We start from the raw sequence: 14,460 nt of genomic DNA on the forward strand, positions 1-14,460 counted from the left end.
ATTTCCATTTCAAGTCATTTTTGTGACTTATACTCGTAGTTTTCAAGTCACTTTTAGGTCACTTTTTGGTCACTATTTAGTCACTTTTTTGATCATTTTGGTCACTAAAGTCACTATTATTTTACTGTCTGACTGCTACCAGCCCTGTATATGGAATATAAGCCGCACCCTATTCCTCATGGATTTCTATGAAAAGGATCCACACAAACGTAAGTACACCTAACTATCTAACATTTATTTATCATCTACTAATCTTACAGTTACACATTCTTAACAAGATAAGGCAGACTAGAATAAACAAAATTCGGTTTTCTCCACCCCTTCACGGGGGCCCACTAAGCTTGCAAAATCGTCGACGTGGTGCTGTTCCGCACCGTCGTGTATCGCACGGGTGAAGCGAAGCGGAAATCGTTCTCCTTCAGTTTGCGCTTGATGCAAACAATGACCACGCCGATTATGAGGCCGATCAGCAGCACCACCACCACCGACAGGAGCGAGAGGACGATGGATCGCGGCCGGAGGAAGGCCGGTGCCTCGTAGATCGGGATTTTAGGAACTTTCTTCGGTGGCGTCGAGCAGAGCGACTTGTCGTGACTCAGCGCGGTCAGGGGCAGGGCCGCCAGGTCGTACGGGGTTTCGCAGCGGGCCTCCGCCGAACTGTGCGGGCCTTGGAATTCGTCCTCGAGGATGTGCTTGATGGATTCGATGATCTCGTATAACTGGCAGTCGCAGTGCCACGGGTTGCCTTCCAGTTTGACAGATCGGAGTTTGGGAAACGTCTCGATGAAGGCAATGTCGGAGGTTTCGTCCTGCACCGGGATGGGTTCGTCCAGGTGGAGGTGCTGGATGGCACAGTGGGAGATGTCCAGCTGGAACGATAAGGACGGTGTTGATATTAGTTATCAAATAGACTAGTAATTGATTTAAGGATAAGATGATTACTTAGTCACTGCCAGACATCATGTATACGCGCTTCACATCAAGAGCTTGAGATCAGCTTGCCATGAGCGCACAAAAATAACCGCGCGCTTGAGCACGTGCTGTGGTGAGACACATTTTTTTAGATCTCATGTAGCAATGTACTAGCTCAAACGATCACATCTGCACTGGCTCATGCGCCGTCTCATGAGAAAATATCAATGTGACAGTGCATTTGAGCCTCGCAGGAGAAGGTTTCAGAAGCAAGGAAAAGGGATTAAACTATGGATCAAACTGCCCGTAGGCAGTTTCAAAGGACTGACGTGATTCAACGCGGTTAAGATTCTAGAATCTGAATTGAAAAACTTGTGCTGGCCACCGAAGAAGCAGAGGCATAGACCGAATTCGTATGCTTCCGTGGGGTCATTGTACTAGGCAAACATAACTGCATGAAAGTACTCCTAGTAAGCGCATGTGACGAGTCTCACGAGATGTCTCATGATACTCGCTCACTAGGATATGTTTTGTACGTATCTGCATCTCGTGTCTCACATAATCTGTGAGCTGCGATATGGAATATCGCATGGCACACTAGCTCATTCAGGTATACATGAGAAATACGACACTCTGGTCACTGCGATGAGATGGCATAGATGGTTTGTAAAGCATATAATCTTTTTATGCATGATATGAAGCAATTTTCATTTAACTACAGGGGATTTTTTTATTTCCGTACAAAGTAGGCCGAAAGGTCTCTGATTTTCATGAAACTTTTTCCACAGGCAAAGCTCATCAATATATGAATAAAAAAAAATTGAGAAAAATTCAGGGTCGCTTATTTTCCCGGAAAACTCAGTTGGAATTTTTTGTTTTCCTCTGACACTACTTACTTTGAAAAATCATAAGTCAAGAACGAAGCATCAAAGTTTTTTTTTTATGAAAATGAAAGCAAATTTTCTCAGGAATAAAAAAAATATTAACTGGAAAAAGTTTTCCACAAAATTTTCCACCGTTGAGAAAATTCGTAAAGAAAAGCCGGAAAAACTATGCCCCAACTCGTGAAAAATTTTCAAAAAAATATTTTTGAGAAGATAATTTTATAGGCTTTAATCGCTGAAATTTTTGAAATGTACTTTTTTTTCGTTTTTGAGTTATGGCCAATTTTGTAAAAAATGTGCAAATGTGCCATTTTGAGCCTTTCCTTTGAAAAATCATAACTCAAGAAAGAAGCATCGTAGAAACAAAGTTTTTTTTATGAAAATGAAAGCAAATTTTCTCAGGAATAAAAAAAATATTAACTGGAAACAGTTTTCCACAAAATTTTCCACCGTTGAGAAAATTCGTAAAGAAAAGCCGGAAAAACTATTTTCCAATTAGTGGAAAACTTTCAAAAATATATTTTTGAGAAGGTAATTTCATAAGCTTTTTAATCGCTGAAATTTTTGAAATGTACTTGTGTTTCGTTTTTTGAGTTATGGCCAATTTTGTGGAAAACGACCATATAAGCCTTTTCTTTGAATACCCATATTTCAATCGAAGCATCGGAAAAACAAAGATTTTTTATCAAAGCAATTGCAAATTTTCTAAAACATCTGAAAAAAGATATGGGATTGGTTTTAATGAAGTATAAGTCGGAATGGATGATATTTTTCATGAAAAATTACACCGCTAAGAAAAACTGAAAAAAAACTGTTTCTGTTTGAATTTTTCATTACACTGAAAAAAGATTCTTTCTTTTCTATGGAACAAATAAAATTATTATTATTTTTTCAATTTTATTTATTCAATTATTCAGTATATAACTTACATTTTCATCTTAATACTATCTATTTTTTTCAACCGGGAAGATTGTCTTTGGTTGCTAACACCAGAAGATTTTCGTTTCTTTGTATTATTAAGAACAAAGCATGCTGTATTTTCTTGGTTCTCATGTGCATCTGAGAATTCACTAGCAAAAATGCTTCGTTCGTCTTTTGGTATAAATGAATGAAATTTTTTGTTCCAGGGATTGGAACAAGGTTAGAAAATCTTTCCTGAAGAAATTTTTCAGCCTCTGAATATTCATTTTCAGTTGCATAGATAAATTCCCAATCTTTTTTAAATTGGTCTTTCATTTTTTGCGACACAGCCCAGTCGAAAAATTGTTTGGCGTTATTAATTTCTGCCGACTTTCTAATACTAGCATCTCTAGCCATTCGCTTAATGTCAAATTTCAAAAATGTATGCAACCATGAAAAAGATTTTAAAATTAAAGCAGAATGGCACTTTTTCCCAACCTCACATGGAAAAGGTCCTTGTGATGGTATCGGTGGCAACATTAAGCGAATGGCTAGAGATGCTAGTATTAGAAAGTCAGAAAAGAAAGAATCCCTTTTCAGTTTAATGAAAAATTGAGGCAGAAACAGTTTTTTTTCAGTTTTTAATAGCGGTGTAATTTTTCATGAAAAATATCATCCATTCCGATTTATACTTCATTAAAACCAATCCCATATCTTCTCAGATGTTTTAGAAAGTTTGCAATTGCTTTGATAAAAAAATCTTTGTTTTTTCCGATGCTTCGATTGAAATATGGGTATTCAAAGAAAAGGCTTATATGGTAATTTTCCACAAAATTGGCCATAACTCAAAAACGAAAAAAAAAAAACATTTCAAAAATTTCAGCGATTAAAGCTTATGAAACTACCTTCTCAAAAATATATTTTTGAAAGTTTTCCACTAATTGGAACATAGTTTTTCCGGCTTTTCTTTACGAATTTTCTCAACGGTGGAAAATTTTGTGGAAAACTGTTTCCAGTTAATATTTTTTTTTTTATTCCTGAGAAAATTTGCTTTCATTTTCATAAAAAAAAACTTTGTTTCTATGATGCTTCGTTCTTGACTTATGATTTTTCAAAGTAAGTAGTGTCAGGGGAAAACAAAAAAATCCAACTGTGTTTTCCGGAAAAATAGGCGACCCTGAAGTTTTTTCAATTTTTTTTTATTCATATATTGATGAGCCCTGCCTGTGGAAAAAGTTCCATGAAAATCGGAGACCTTTCGGCAAACCCGTACGGAAATAAAAAAATCCCCTACAGTTGCCTCACAACTCCCCGGATACGAATCAATGCTGAATTAAATGCAGAATTTTGCAATAAAAAGATTTCCAAATCCGGAGCCTAACTGACAAACAGACAACTCTGGGATTTTAAAAATATGTTAATGTTAATAGCTTCACAATTAGTAAAAAAGTACGCCTAAAACTATCCATCATCATCGATGTACGCCTCGATACAATCTAACGCGACTGAAACAACCAGATATCGTCAATTGACTTGTTTAGGGGTATTCAGCTTTTTATATATTCTGAATCTAAGTTGAAAATTCAACCAGCACCCAAAGTTTCAAAATTTTCTGTGCCCTGGATCTATTTTCTTAACTATCACTTTTGAATCACTCCTCGGCAATTTTTACTACGGGACGGGCTGTGCCTACAGATTTTAATCTGTTTTAATCCTTTACAATATCAAAATTAAGATATTAAAGCGCAATAAAACTTTGTTGTTTTCCGATCAAGCTACCAAAACCATAACTTTTTCATCACTAAACAAGTCAATTTGGCAGGGACATGAACGGTAGCATATTGATGGACGGTGATCGAAAGGTGGACGTCGCTCTACGATGAGCACCTGAATGTAGCGGTGAGTGCAGGCAATGAGGGTCAAGACAACGTAGGAAATGTCTACAAAGGTTCTGCGAGCGATGGAAACCAATCTGTTCCAACTTTGATGGAGATTAATTAATTTATTTATTTATTTATTTATTTATTTATTTATTTACAGTCTTCGATATTTTAACATCGCACAGACTAAAACTTAATTACTTATTCTAGATTTGAACGCAGATTTACACAAATTAAAATCATACATGTGATACACAACATTAAAAACTTGGCTTGTGTTGTCCATACTGTGAGATGTGCCGATCGTCGAAAGAAGTCAGTACGCCGTATCATTCTTCCTGGAGCATTGAAACGAAGCTTTTCCAAAATATCCGGACAGTCAACGTTGTTCTCCAGTAGGTCGAACACGAAAAGCCTCTGAAGATATGTTCTCCTAGTTGCCAACGTCGGAAGACTGATGAGTGCGCATCGGTTTTCATAAGCAGGGAGTCGAAATCTATTACGCCATGGTAGTCTACGAAGTGCAAACCTGACAAAGCATTTCTGAACACGTTCGATGCGGTCAATCTGCACAGCGTGATACGGGCTCCAGACCACAACGCCGTATTCCAAAAGGCTGCGAACCAACGAGATGTATAATGTTTTCAGGCAGTAAATATCATTGAAATCCCGAGTGTTCCTGATGATTACACCGAGTACTGCGTAGGCCTTAGCTATCACCGACGATATGTGCTCGTTGAAACGCAGTTTGTTGTCCAGGGTGATACCTAGATCTTTAATGGTTGAGACTCTTTTCAACGTACAGCTTTGCATCGAATACTCAAAAAGAATTGGAGCGCGGATTTGTGAAAAGATAATGAAGTTGCATTTTTGTACGTTGACCTCCATTCCGTTTCTCTCGCACCAGATCAGAACTTTGTCAACATCTGCCTGTAGTGCACAGCAATCCACTGGAGAGGACACCACACGAAAAATTTTCATGTCGTCAGCGTACATGCTTTTCAGGGATTTTAATTCGCTGCAAAGATCATTCACGAAGAGTACGAGGAGAAGAGGACCGAAATGGCTTCCCTGAGGAACACCCGACGAAATGCAAAACGGATCCGATTTAACTGTTCCAAGCTTTACGGAAGCAGAGCGTTTACTGAGATACGAAGAAAACCATTTGGTCAGCCAATCAGGAAATCCAATCCGCTTAAGTTTTTCGATCGCAAGTTGGTGTGGGACACGGTCGAAAGCCTTCGAGACGTCGGTGTATACTGCGTCAATTTGCTGTCGTTTATTAGATCGACCAGTAAAGACACATAACTCATGAGGTTTGTTGTAGCTGAGCGCTTTTTCATAAATCCGTGCTGATCGACTGCAATGATGTTACGCACCGCCGGGTAAAGAAAATCTAATACCATACTCTCAAAAACTTTCGGCAGACAGTTCAGGATAGAAATTGCTCTGTAGTTCGTAACATCATGAACATTTCCAGTTTTGTGAATTGGCGTGATCGACGCTTCCTTCCATCTCGATGGAAATGTGCTTTCTTCGAGCGAACGATTGAAGAGTAGTGTAACCGGTACAGCCAACGAAGAAGAACACTGTTTGATGAAATACGGCAATAATCCATCCAATCTAGGCCCCTTACAACCGTCAACTTCTTTCAGTTTGATGCACACGTCGCGCTCAGTGAAAGCAGTTGCAGGCAAGTTGAGGTCGAAACTCTGCAATCTATTTAGGTACGATTCAATCAAAGGTGGTGAGTTATTACTTAGCACACTTTGAAAGAACGACGCAAAAAGACTTGCAGACTCCAACGGCGTTGAAGATGTATCACCAAGATAGTTAACGGTGTGAGGAATAGCTTTCGTAGATGTACGGTTTCGAATTAAAGTCCAAAACTGCTTCGGGTCATCCTTTATATTTCTTTCTAGTCGGGAAATGTACGACCGAAAGCGTGATGCGTTTAAAGAATTGATATGGCATTCTAAGTCGCGCACCACTGCTTTACTGTCATCATTCCTCAGTCGAAGGTATCTTCTACGAACCTTACGTAGCCGGTTTCGAAGATTCCGCAACTCTCCGTTCCACCAAGGTCGTCTGCTTCCATGCTGTCGTGATTGTCTTTTCAAAGGAACGTGTTGTCGAAAAATAGAATCCAATCCGCCATAGAAACTATCCACAGCTTCGTCCAAAGTACCAGAGTTCAAGATCTCTCGCCAATTGATTTGTGAAATTGCAACATTCAATACATTTCTTGCTCGGAGGATGCATTCGTTGGAATGAAGCATCCGACGTCGTTATCGAAACACCAGCGGAGAAGAGGCAAATTGTAGTCACCCAGAACTACAATCCTGTCATGAATGGAAGTTTTTCTGTGAAGTTCATATAATCCAAGCTCAGTATTGGGAGGGAGGTAAACCGCACACACCACAAGTGATACGCTTCCAACACTAGCTCGAATGACTACCTGTTCTAGACGATCAGCCCCGTTGATAGTGAAAACATTGAATCGAATATTCTTTTTGACACCAATCAGAACCACACCACCACGGAGGCACTGGCTAGTGGACGCACTACGATCACAACGGTGTATCACATACTTGTCAGTTAGCTCGGCATCCAACACATTCTTATTTAGCCAAGTTTCTGTAAGCACCACTATATCGTAATCGCAAACAGACAAGGCTGCAAACAATTCGTTTGTTTTGGTTCTTAATCCTCTCACATTCTGATAGTAAACCGTGATCGAGGGCGTAGATCGGTTCAGTTTGCCGTCGGTATTCGAATTCACGTGATCGGGATATTGTAGCGCGATCGGAGTAGTAGCATTCGTTGAGGCGATATCAACGTGTTGCCAACAAGTGGCATGTATCGGCGAGAAGAAGGTTTCAACATAATTACTGCTGTTACTGTTGAAACTGAAACGTAGCCCTAGGATGGAAATCGAATTCGCGGAATATGATACCCTTCTGCCAAGTAGAGGATACCAGCGCCATATCCTTTAGTTGCGAGTCGATACCAACCTTGAACGACACGAAGGGAAGTTCGTCAAGATTTTTGCCTTTTAGAACTAACTTTCGCACGTCAACGGCATCGCTGGTATTCAGATTTCGTTGCACGAAGCTTCGAATATCATCATCAGTAGCATTTGGATTGAAGCCAGATAGATACAACCAGAATTTGGATTCACTAGTCGTCCTATCTGCCAGTGGTATCATCACACTTGAATCAATTTCTTTGGTTCCTTCGGTCTCGCGGATTTCGGTCTAGATCGCATCTTCATCAATTCGGGGACGTTTACGGCGGCTGCTGGGGACAGACGTGCTTGACGTGCTAGTCTTTTGCCAGTGCGCTCTTGTGTTTTGCTCCATCTCCTGTCTCAGCTCGACAAGTGCATTGTTTTGCTCAGCATGGATGGCTTCCATAGCATTATTAGCTGACGATAGTGCATTTCGAAAAGTAGAGTTTGCCATAATTTTGGTGCAAGCATTGCACATCCAGAAGAGTTGGGAGCACTTGGCGACAATATCACGAGTGGCAGCAATTTGCTTCACGCATTTAAGATGGAAAGACGACCTACAGAAACCATTGCAGACTATTTCTTCAGTTTTTTCCAACTCGCCGGTGCATGAACAACAAACTGAAACCGCCATTGTTTGTGTACTTGAATGCGGAAAACGATGTGAAATAAAATTTCTTAATTTAGTCACTTTTCTGGCGCGGAAACAGCAATACTCCAGATGTACCGCACGGGGAAAATGTTGATCAGCACGGAGAAAACAGCGATTGCAATAATCAGGTATATGAAACACAAGAAAACACTGATTAGAAAACGATCGTAACAGATAATCAACGTTTAACTTTACCTTTGACAGTAGAACATGATGCAATTCAATAGCTCAAGAACAATAAATCAACTGGTAAGGATACTATCGGATCTGAATTCATCAAGATGAACCTGGAGAAGCTGATCATTTGTCTGATGGGCACAATCTAGCGCTATGTGTGATGTACACAGCCAGAGAGCGACATTCGATGCGAGATCAAACACACAACAAGCTTTCAGAACTAATACGAGCAACGATACATGGTATACAAAATTGCTGAAGATTTTAGACGTACATTACAGTTCATTTGAATCCAGCCTTGGAATACGGCAGAATCTGCTTAGCATCTCAAGCTTGAGATGTTGATGCAAATGACACAATAAACTCAAACCGTAAAAAATGATTCAGTCGCAAAACCCGTCAAAAACTCGTGAAACCCGAATGTTGTTGTTTACGTTAGAAAGGATTACTATAGTTTTACCAGACTAGCAAGAAATTATTACTTGTTTTAAATTATGAATCGTGGTTTACGGCTAACCAGCCGAGTGGAAGTTTAACAACTACCGAAAGCTAAACATTACATATATTTTGCAATTGTAATAAATGGAAAAATTGGTGTGAAGTTTTGCGAAAAAGTTACACGTCTTCTCAGTGAGAATCGAACTCACGACTCCGTGATCTCTAGTTAGGACGCGTTACCCCTACGCCGAAAAAAATTATTGCCGTGTGTGAGTAAACTGTGGAAATACGAGACAATGAGTCAAAAAGGTGAGCCAACTCATCCATGATTTCTTGACTGCTGAGTTGCGTGATTGACAACTCACGCATGAAAAATCTCAAGCGTGAGTTATGAGAAATTGAGTTTTTCACAACACTGTTGCTACATAATTTCAAGCCACCGACCAACAAATGACTCTGCCTAAATCCCATGGGAGCAAGGTCATGATAAATATTCTGGATAATAAGATCGGCCATTTGCCTTAGTATTCCCATCAGTGATAAAGTTAGCGTGTTGTTTAGAGGACACAGTACCACGTGGTTATACCGCAGAATCGTGGTTAAACCCACAATTTGGCAAATGAAGTACCGGCCAATCGCTACACCAGGCCGAAGACCAGGAGTCAAGCTAGTGGTCATCTCAGGCGCTCTTCCTGTGGTCCAGGAATGGCGGCAAATGTCGCGGGGAAGCCATGGATCGAGCAGCAACGGCGAGGACCTCGGCAGAGAAGCCCCAAAGGAGAAAGAGACAAGGTAAGAATAGTCCTAAGAAAGTGGGTGAAGTAGAGAGAAAGGTAGATAGTGAGGCTCTAGACAGAAGAAAAGTGAGAGAGAAAAATAATAAGAGTAAACAGCAGTGTGAAAAATCAACTCAAATGTTTTCCTGAATTCGCGAAACAGCAAGGATAAGCGTGCCGACCCTAGAGATGAGGGTTTTATATTAAGTCTTGTTAGTCGCTAGGAAGGGTTACCTTCTGTGCACTCTCCTTAAGCTGACTGTAGCTACCGGTGAACAGCCGTGAGTTGTCGGGTGAGAACCGGGTTTAATAGTCGATGAACAGATCCAGTTAATTTGCTTGCTTCGCAGATGATATCGACATTGTCGACCGAAAATTTGAAAGGTGAGAAACCTGTACAAACAGAAAGACCAGACTACACAAGAAGAAGCTAACCAACCTGCGACCCAAGACGACGGAAGGTAACCGCTTCCTACTCCGGTGGTAGAACCCATTGAAGATTTCGTAGTTAATCGTTCGACGCAGTAGCTCACAGTGGAACAATTCACACACATCAACAAGATGTTAGGATATGCGGTGACTACGAAACTTGAAAAAGTGAAAATCATCGTAGACATGGAATCAGCGATTATCCAAACCATACCTACTAATGATGGATTACAACACAGCAAGAAACATCGTAGCAAAAGCCATTAAAACAGGATAACGCAGCAGGGTAGGCCAGTACGAGACGAGGATCGTAAAAGAACTTAAGATGGAACCAGTGTTTTACATCAAGAGGGATGAAGGCAATGCGGTCGTCATCATGAACAAGATGGATCACGACGAACAAATGGCAAAAAAAAGATAAAAGAAAAAAAGAAGAAATGCTGAAATTGATTAGTCAAGAAATTCCAGAGTACGAATCCCTTTTCACTAGGTTAGTTTAAAATTTTGTTTTCTTTCGACGTAGCGGCTCTTCTTTCTTGCGTTGCAGTAAATAATTCCCTAAATCTTCTCGAAGACTGGTTATTACAGCGAAGGGCGGATACAGAATGTAAAGGAAAGATCAATGCATACATGAGGTTGTGCATGAACAAGAACTACTATCAATTGCGAAGAAACATCTACAAACAGACGAAAGGAAACCATAGGAAACCCTGTAACTTTCACATCATCACTAATTGTAGATCGCGTGAGCATCAGTATAGCTCCCACTGTCTACCGTTCAAAATAAAAGTATAGGTCATCTTACCATGTATCAACCACTACACTCGACAACACAACAGAACATTATATTCCTGCATCTTGATCCAGTGTCGCATACCAAAATAGACCGCAATTCGATCACGCTATGAGATGAGAGTTATCAACTATATAGCTACCTAAAGCCGAGAGTGCAATAGATGGGTAGCGAGGACTGATCTCTATCATGATAAGAAACCCGGATTACACCAAGGTTTTATCCATAATATAGTATCGGAAACCCTAGCCAAAACTATTCTCTCATAATCTCTCTCATTGCAAATTACCGCCAACCATGTACCCATGTATGTAGATGGAGATGGATACTACCTAAGGGTACATCTCTATACTGAACCACAAATAGTGTCAGTCGTCGGTTAATCGCTAAGCAGGCAGGTATAGCTAGCCAAGTTTATAATATCGAGACCTGACCGGCGGGAACGGTTTAAGTAGAGTACATGTGTGTGGATGGTGAAGAAACGGTAAAGTGCTTGTTGCAATAAGTTGATTGAGTTGGTGAAAATTAATCTATTTCGTCCAACAGCAAAGTCCACCTACTTTCCATGAAGATACACTAGCATCATAATGGAGTAGTTGACTGAAGATCGGTAAGAAATGTGAACGAGGCTTAAAACAAATCCCAAAATTCGCTCAGGAGTGATTGTATAATTAATAAGTGCCCCCAATATGCCTCTCCATTTAGGCTTTCTCTTCTACCCTAAAATAAATGGCCCTGGTAGCCATTACGCTGTACCGCTATGGCTGATAATGAGATCTACTGCGGAGTGATCGGCATGTAGCCGGTGTCCCCCTTCTGTCCGGACAGATCCTCGCTTTCCTGTCGCCATGGGATACACTTGGACACTGACGCCACAAAACACTAGGTTCAAGAATTAAACTAGTTAGTAAGTCGTCAAAATAGAACGTAAGTACAAATAAAACCCATTTACTCATTTCTTGATGTGCTTTTATCTTGTTACGAAATGACTCGATTAGTTTGCTGCATAGTGGTTCCACGTTCGAACCTTTTTAGAAGGAATTAATAGGTGAGTCAAAGGTCACTACTTCCTCTTCATATCATTTTGTCTTCGTCTCCTGCAACCTTTCTTTGGGAAGGTGACAACCCTTTGGGGTCATCCATAAATGACGTAGCTTTTTAGGGGGGGGGGGGGGGCGCTGAAAAAATGACATACAATTATTGTTTTTTATCAAACTTCTTTTTTAATAGTTTGACTTATACAGTTGGGTTCTAAAGTGATGATTCAGTTTCAAAACATTCATTATGACAAGATTGGGAAAAATGTAAGAAATTTTATATTTTCTGTAGTGCAATCAAACAAATTTTTTGATGCTTTAAATAATTTTGTGAACATTATATTCATGTAATAATAAATTTATTTATTAAATAAAGATTAAAGATAGACCAATTAATTAAAAATCAAGGCTTTGACGACTTGGAAAACATTGTTTGTTTTATTCATATTTTCTGTTAGAGCATAATTCTTTAAGGTGAAGCGGCGTGTAACTCAAAGAATCATTAGAATCATCATTGATGTAACAGTAGTAGTGTCGCCTTTCCATGTATATTTTCAAAACAAACAAACAAAAAATATAACATTTGTGTTAAGCATATTTTTATGTAAACACATGGGAAATTTAGTAGATTGACGAGTATTGGAAATCAAAATCAACTGTTCTATCGTACATATCAAAAGAAAACATTACAATTTAATGATGGGCAACGGAATTTCTCTGTTTTTCATTGGATTTATCGCATATTTTTGTTATGCATCGGTACGGTTTATGCTTGCAAGGGATGACGGTGTTGCCAGATGATTGGTGACAGATTTTTCTAGCAATTGTTATATGCTTGTTTTCGGAACATTTGCTGCATATTAAAAAAACTTATCATTTTGTAAATAGATTTCCATCATAAGATCACTGATTTAATAAAATTTTAATGATTTTTGTGATCAAACCACATTAAATGCTATGATTTTACAGATAGCAATTCTGACATCACTGCGCTCAACGATCGCGATGATTGTGCACACACGATAGACGCGTCCCGACGCATCGCACTGTGCAGCTTTTCAATTATTTTGGGTGGTCCAAATTGATAAACACTTGGTATGATTTTATGCTTCGTAGAGATGGTTTCTGTAATTTAAGAGAATCGAAAAACAAACAACGTATGAGTTTCAAGTTTCTATGCTTTGCCCAACCTTTCCGCACTGAAAATTGATACAACAGAAAAAAAAGTTGGATATTTTAGACTATAAACACAGGCATGTCTCAGTGTGCGGTGGCGGCGTTGATTCGCAACAAGTGAAAACCATCGCCATAATAGTTTTGAGTGATGCGGTTGATAAAACTTTATAAATATTGAATGCCCGGTGCAAATGTGTTCCTTTAAGGAAAGTGAACAAAAGATTTGTTAAGTAAAAGTGCAGTGAACGAAATATGGGATCCAAAACACAAATGCTTGCCGCTGAATTACAATCGAAAAGGTAAGCACCTTCTATTTACAAGTGTAGTTGTGTGAGGCAATGAAATGCGGCATGAAATCGGGATTTTTTTTTTGAGAATATAAATCTCATGTATATTGTCGCTAAATTGATAATGCTGTATCTGAAAGTGTAGATTAAATATTGAAATACCACCTGAAGCATTTTTCTTCGCATATATTATCCATTAAATCAGGTGATAAGCAGTTATATTTCATCGATGTTGCAAATACCAATACTATCATAACAATATGTTAATGATTTTGGAAGAAGCCATTTTGTGATGACGCACCAAAAGGCCTTAAAAAACATATGTTCGTTTTGGCAAATATTGTATTAAAACAAGATATTCATTCCGTGAATTATGCTCTCAATGTTGCAGAAGATCTCCACCAAATCAACTCATCGATTTGTTTTGATATATCAATGCTCTTGATGGAATAGCCTGAATAAAACTTGATGGAAAAGCCTGGACAACAGATTCGATTGTTATCGAAATTGTTCTATCATCCAATTATCTTAATAACTCGGTAATTTGAAGAAAGATTATTTTTAGTATTTATTTATTTCGTTATAGTTTGTGTAAGATTATTTCACTATGGGGAACGATAATGAAGTTAAGCCGAAATATCAATAAAGTTGAATAACTTGTACAATAATCGCTAAGATTTTCTGAACATTTCAAATATTACAAGTGTAATCTTTTCTATATCTGGCACCTGATTGCTAAATGGATTTGAATTTGGATGATAATGACAAATTTCCATTTCAAATCAAATATATCTTATCCTGATCATTTTCATTGAAATCTATTTCCTAACAACGAATAATTGAAAAAAAACAGTTTTCTAATATAACTAAATTTCTTTTCAACATATTATAAAATCTATTGTACCCTAACTCGTTACTGTTAGCTTCATCAATCCAATCAAAGATTTTTCCTTTTTTCTATATTTTCAGCTGTAAACTAATTTTTCATGGTAACAACAGCAAAAGTAATACAATTTAGCCAACAACTTAAACAGGAAAGTTCATTTAAAACTGTTTTCCAAATTACTTTCGGGCGCTACCGCAAATCAAACATTTATTCGTTAGTTTAT

The 14,460-nt window shown here is 38.7% G+C and overlaps 1 protein-coding gene across 2 annotated transcripts in view; it reads right to left on the minus strand.

The window, feature by feature from the left end:
- Positions 1-210: 210 nt before the first annotated feature.
- LOC5578624 (leucine-rich repeat-containing protein 32) overlaps positions 211-14,460 on the minus strand; it is a 35,907-nt gene continuing 21,657 nt past the window's right edge. For both annotated transcript variants that reach the window (XM_021839196.1, XM_001656997.2), the window contains exon 4: positions 211-869. In XM_021839196.1, coding sequence (XP_021694888.1) covers positions 336-869 — 534 coding nt within the window. In that variant the 3' untranslated portion in view covers positions 211-335. The remainder of the gene's footprint in view (positions 870-14,460) is intronic.

This window comes from Aedes aegypti, chromosome 1 (genome assembly GCF_002204515.2).
Source record: "Aedes aegypti strain LVP_AGWG chromosome 1, AaegL5.0 Primary Assembly, whole genome shotgun sequence".
NCBI lineage: Eukaryota > Metazoa > Arthropoda > Insecta > Diptera > Culicidae > Aedes > Aedes aegypti.